The sequence below is a fragment of the Chlorocebus sabaeus genome, chromosome 9 (assembly GCF_047675955.1).
Source record: "Chlorocebus sabaeus isolate Y175 chromosome 9, mChlSab1.0.hap1, whole genome shotgun sequence".
NCBI lineage: Eukaryota > Metazoa > Chordata > Mammalia > Primates > Cercopithecidae > Chlorocebus > Chlorocebus sabaeus.
In genome coordinates this window covers 98,029,682-98,035,681 of record NC_132912.1, presented here as the reverse complement: position 1 = coordinate 98,035,681, position 6,000 = coordinate 98,029,682, and the positions used below count along the sequence as shown (strand labels likewise).

At 49.4% G+C, this 6,000-nt stretch overlaps 1 protein-coding gene across 1 annotated transcript in view; it reads left to right on the top strand.

The window, feature by feature from the left end:
- The first annotated feature begins 2,947 nt into the window (after window positions 1–2,947).
- The window catches only part of PDLIM1 (PDZ and LIM domain 1), a 54,278-nt gene continuing 51,225 nt past the window's right edge, over window positions 2,948–6,000 (top strand). The window contains exon 1 of the mRNA XM_007963638.3: window positions 2,948–3,190. Coding sequence (XP_007961829.3) covers window positions 3,095–3,190 — 96 coding nt within the window. The 5' untranslated portion in view covers window positions 2,948–3,094. The remainder of the gene's footprint in view (window positions 3,191–6,000) is intronic.

The following is a 6,000-nucleotide window of genomic DNA, read 5'->3' as shown; positions in this document are numbered from 1 at the left end:
TGCATACTCTTCCCTCTTACAGCCATACCATATTTAACCACATTTCTGTTACTGGTTGATTCCAGTTTTTTGTCATTATAAATAATGCAGCTATAAATATCTGTATACATATAGCATTTTTCTTTTTAAAAATTATGTCTTTGGAATTGTTGCCCAGAAAGTGGATGACTAGGTCAAAGGGTTGACTGTTTTATAGCTCTTGCTATGTAGAGCTAGACTACAACCGAGAACATTTAACAACAAAGCAACTGAGGACTCAAGTCTCACAGACATTTTGCTAACATACTAGCGCACTATGTCTGTATAGGCTATTGTATGGAATAAACACTTATTGACACCTACTATGATTGAGGTCCATGCTAGCAGGGCACTTGGAATGAATGAAAGGCAGTCTCTGCCCTCAGAAGCACAGAAACTGTGGCTTTTCAACCCTTTTCTCCTTCTAGGACAGAAAATATTCAAGATGGTTACACATCTAGGGACAGATTCAGAATTTGGTGATTCCTGCAAATTCTACAGGGACTTGAAACAGTCTTGCTTTCTAATCAACAGAGTCTTGAACAAAGAGAATGTAGTTTTGGTGTTCATAAAGCAGGTGGCTGGTTACTGGCTATAACACCATTCCTTTTTCTCAGGTTCAGGAAAGAGTATCAGGATGCAAGAGGTTGAGAGGGATGTATAATAATAAACTCCACTTTGATTTTCTTTTTCTTTTTTTTTTTTGAGACCGAGTTTCGCTCTTGTTGCACAGGCTGTAGTGTAATGGCACGATCTAGGCTCACCACAACCTCCACCTCCCTGGTTCAAGTGATTCTTCTGCCTCAGCCTCCCGAGCAGCTGGGATTACAGGCATGTGCCACCATGCCCAACTAATTTTTGGTATTTTCAGTAGAGACGGGGTTTCTCTATGTTGGTTAGGCTGGTCTCAAATTCCAGACCTCAGGTGATCCTCCCGCCTCCACCTCCCAAAGTGTTGGGATTACAGGTGTGAGCCACTGTGCCCGGCCCTCCACTTTGATTTCTAAAAGCAAACAAACTATTCCCAAACATAGGCATTTGTGCTTTCACACAATTGGACAAGCAAGATAATCTTTTTATGTGTACAGGGCTCCTCAGTAGGTAGGCCAGGATCACAGGGAGACAGAGCTGTGCACTGAACAAACTCATTGAGCATAAGCTCTATGCCAAGCACTGTGCTGGGGCCTGGGTACCAGGATGAATGGGTGCCAAGAAAACTGCGAAGAAACTGGGCCCAGAGAGAGTGAGTGGTCCTGAGGATGGCCAATGTGTTACATCCATTAAGTACTATGTGCCAGGCACTATTGTAGGCACTGGGGCACAGCAATGATCTAAACAGATAAAAGCCCCTGTCCTCATGGAATTAATGCTTAAGAGTGGGGTGGAATAAATACATATGCAAAATGTAGAGTATGCCAGATGGTGATACATACAAAGGAAATAAATAAGGCAGGGGAAGGTAATAGAGCATTCTAGGGAGGATATCTTAAATGATGCTCAGAGATAACCTCAGAAAATCACATTTTGCATTTTTTTTTATTTTTTATTTTTTTGAGATAAGGTCTCACTCTGTCACCCAGGCTGGAGTACCGTTGCACGACCACAGCTCACTGCAGCCTTGACCTCTCTGGCTCAAGCCATCCTCCCACCTCAGTCTCACAAGTAGCTGGGACAGGTGTGCGCCACCAAACCTGGCTAATTTTAATTTTTAAATTTTTTTGTAGAGACAGGGTCTTGCCATGTTGCTGGGGCTGGTCTAGAATTCCTGGGCTCAACTGATCCTCCTGCCTCAGCCTTCCAAAGTGCTGGGATTCCAGGCTTGAGCCACGTGTCCAGCCCTTAGAAAATGACATGTGAACACAGAGAGTGGTGGGGATGTCTGGTAGAAGAGCATTGCAGACAGGGCCCTGAGGCAAGGCCCTGAGTCAGGAGCAAGGAGCACAGCCTGGCAGAGTGGCGGGCAGGTGAGGAAAGGGCAGGAGGAGTTGGGGTCAGAGAGGGAGTTGGGGCCATTCTAGGTGTGGCCCTGTTGGCATTGTAAGGATCTGGGTTTTTACCCGTGGTGAGGTGGGGACGCCATGGACAGCATAAGACATGATCTGGTCCGGCATGGAGAATGCACTCGACCGGGAGGGCGTCAGGGAGCCTGCCTAGAAGGCTGATGGGAGGCTGGGAATCCAGGTCTCGGCACTCAGCTCTTTTTTTGCACTTAGCCCTTGGCCCGCCCCAAACTTGAGGTTTGAACTGTTGAGGTCAGAACCTACCACGAACTCCATCCAGCCTGGAGGAAAGATTTCTAGGAAGGTCTTGAAGTTCAGTTATAACCTGTGTGATGGTCTCATTAGCATTATAAAAGTTCCAGGATGGGGTTCTGTAGCACTGGGACCTGGCAGTGGTCCAGATGCTGACGAGTGGTGTAGCCTCGGGCAAGTCTTCTCATCTACTGAGCAGACTCAGTTACTTCATCTGTAAAATGGGACTAAACGCCCGGGTTACCTCAGCATCAAATGAGATCATTCGAAAGCACCTTTTAAACATCATTACCGATTACAAAAAGCAAATGGGAAGCCGGAGCTGACCTCAGAGGGCTGATCTGGCACAGCACTTCAAAAGTTCTCGTTTTACAAAGCACCAGGCGCGAGTTTGTCTCGCTGTTGGGACCTGCTTCCCTCTCACCTAGCACCCGCCCCGGGCCTGAGAGCCGCGGTGCGGCCGTGCGTACAGGAGGGAGGTAGGCGCTGTGGAGTCCCCGGCAGAGCTGCCGAGAGCCCCGGCCCCGCATCTGACTCGCGCTCTCTTGGCCGGACTCCGGGCCGGGGCCCCTAGGCAGGCGCGCAGGGCGGGGAGCGGCTGCGGGCGGGAGGACGGGCGGGGCGGAGGGCGGCGGGCGGCTACGCGGCCTGGGCGGAGCCCACCCCGCCCTGGCCCTAGCGGTTGCCCTGCCCCCGCCAGCCCCAGGCTACCCGGGCCCGCGCCGCGCTTCTCTTTCTACGACAGCTGCCGGTGGAACCCTGTAAGCCGTGCCGCGCGTCCTGCCCGTCTGTCCCCGCAGGTAGTCGCCCGCCACAGCCGCGCCATGACCACCCAGCAGATCGTCCTCCAGGGCCCGGGGCCGTGGGGCTTCCGCCTCGTGGGCGGCAAGGACTTCGAGCAGCCTCTCGCCATTTCCCGGGTAAGAGCAGCTGGGACCCGCGTGGAAGCGGGGCGCTCTGGGAGGGGATGTGCGGAGACGTGGGCCCCGCTGGCGCTGTCGGGGACGGAGTCGGGACAGCCGCGGGGTGCGTCCAGGTGCGCTGTTCGTTGAGCGCTCTCCTAGCGCCCGGGCCCCGCTGCTCCCCGCCGCACCTTCGCGGAGGCTGCGCTCCCGGGCTGGCCGGCCAGCTGCGGGCGCGCTCCGTGTGTGCCAGAAAAAAGAAGGCAGTTTTCGTTACTTGGCCCCGGAAGCGCGGCGGGGCGGGTGTTAGTTCTTTGTCGACCAGCGAGGGGACCGGGGCGCTGGGAGATGGCACTTCTTCCCAAATCGCTGTGCAGCCGAACGCAACAGGAAAGACCTGGAAAGTGAGGTGGGGTGGGTGGGAAGTTTACTGGGGTGGGGGTAAGTGGGGTTAACCTAAAAAAAAACAACCAAAACACGCTCTTTGGACTTGATCCACGGCCAAGGCTCGCCCCTTGAATGCCTTTTGAAGAATGTGCTGGATTTGGGAAATAAACACAACAAACAAACTCAAGTAAACCCTCTTGTTCATTCTTCTCCCCTCTGCGGAACGTGGCCCCGCCGTCATTCTTCCTAGCATTCCCAGATTATCTCCTTCCCCTCCCCGCACCAGCCCTTTTTTCTCAGGTCATGAGTAAATACTGGGATGGGGTTTCCACCTGGGGTGGGGTGGTGGTGCTTGAAATCTTAGAGGGGCCTCGGATCTTTAGAGGGACTTACGTTGTCTCAGGGGCCAACAGAACCATTGCCCCCCTGATAAAGTGAAACCCCCAGGGAGACCCAGACTCAGTGTTCAGAGGTCTGGGCTTTGGCCATTTAATCTGGCCAAACACAGGTTGATGTCCCACTGAGAGATGTCACGTTCAGTGCTTGGGCACCAAGAAGAGACTCAATAAGTCCCTCGAATGAGGAAAGGGAGAAAAAGAAGTCCCCTTTTTCTCCAACCTTGGCCACTCCTTGCCTGTAGGCGGCACATTCCATTCTTGGGCCCTTCAGCTTGTCTCCCAGGCCTTCTAAACATCCTTCTTTTTGCTTGGGGTTGGGGGAAGGGTGGAGAAGAAAGGGAATGATCCTTATGGATCCTTTTGACTCAAGCCCCTGCCTCCAGCAGCTGAAGGAGTTTGGTGGGAGTTGCAGGAGAAGAATTGGTGGCCTCCTCTTGACTTGCCTGCCAGCCACAGTCCTACCCATGCTTCTTTCCAGGTTGGCCTGGCCCAGTGAGGAGATCTTCTCTGACTATCTCACCCCCCTAAAAGAGTAGGCAGGTCAGTTTTTGGGCCTTGTCTTCCACCTGTTTGCCTCGTCCCACAGAGACCTCTGATTATTCTCAAAGGTACACACTGACTTTCCAGCCACCAGCCTAATTCCTCAAGTGCAGGAACTGTGTGTTCCCCAAATTGCCCCCAAGCTTGGTGCAGACCTGTGCCTGGCCGGGCTGGGTAAATCCTTGCAGGCTTATTAATAAATGCTTGTCTAGGGAGGACATTGCCTCTGCACATTTCAACTCGCTTACCTCATAGTCCATTTGTCCCTGTTCTTTGTGTCTATAATTAACCTGTCAGCCCTCTCCACTTCTGAGATTTATATATGACTTGAAACCCTTTTTTAAGTAGTGGAGGATGTATTGGCAATCTGTTAAAAGGGCAGTTACTGCCTTTCATTTTAGCTGCTTTTAAAAGTCTTAATGCATGAATGAATGATGGAATGGGGTGGAAAACACCACACTGAATTCATCGGTTTTTACCTTCATATATTAATGAATTCATTTATTATTTATATTATGTATCGATGGCATGTGCACGTGTTTAATGAGCAGGTATCATATTCCAGAAACCACTCAAACTCTTCAGAAATGAGAGGGCACAGCTCCATTCTCAAGGTGTTCATGGTCTAGTGAGGGAAGCTAATCTTTATAATGCCCTTGGCAGGTGCTTTAATTGAAAAGTGAAAGTGACTCAGAAGAGGTAACCTTTTCATGCTGACAGTAATTTACTTGTTTCTCTTCAGCTTCTTATTAACACATGGAAAAACTGTGAGCCTGTTCACCTCATGGGAATGGGAAAGTCATTGTTATAAAGGGACCCTGGGGTGGCCATCTGAGATCTGGAGCTGGTCCAGTGTCTGCTTGCTTGAGCTGTACCTGGGGTGAATCTTCCACTGTCTGAGGCTACTTAAAAAAAAAAAAAAAAATCTCTGCAGTGTAGATAGCACCAGCCCCTGGCTGTGAGTTAAGGTATGTGACAGTGCTCCATAAATAGTGATAGTGAGGAAATGTGAGCATTGACAAAGAGCTATACACACTTTCTGATTGGTAGGTATGCTACATCATTTATCATCCTGGGCAGTTTGCTGGTATGATTTTGTATATGATAGACTTTGAGCCTCCACACCAAAGCAAACCATAAAATTAGGCTTGGAGAGGAGTGCCTTTTATTTAAATGACCATGTTTGCTTTCTCTTGCATGAATTATTCTGGTATTGGCTGCAGTCTTTTGCTAAACTGCTAAAGCTTCTTAATATAATGCTAATCTTATGTACTTGAAATTTTTTTATTTTTTAACTTATTTTTTATTGTGGAATAAAAATATCATAAAATACAAATGCATAGCAAATGATTATAAAGCAAGCACCTGTATAGTCACTACTCAAGTCAAGAAATAGAGCACCAAAAGTTCCCTAAATGTAACGCTATCCTGACCTATGGTAATCCTTGCTTTTCTTCATAGTTTTACCACCTAAATTAGGTATCCCAAATACCATAGCTTAAT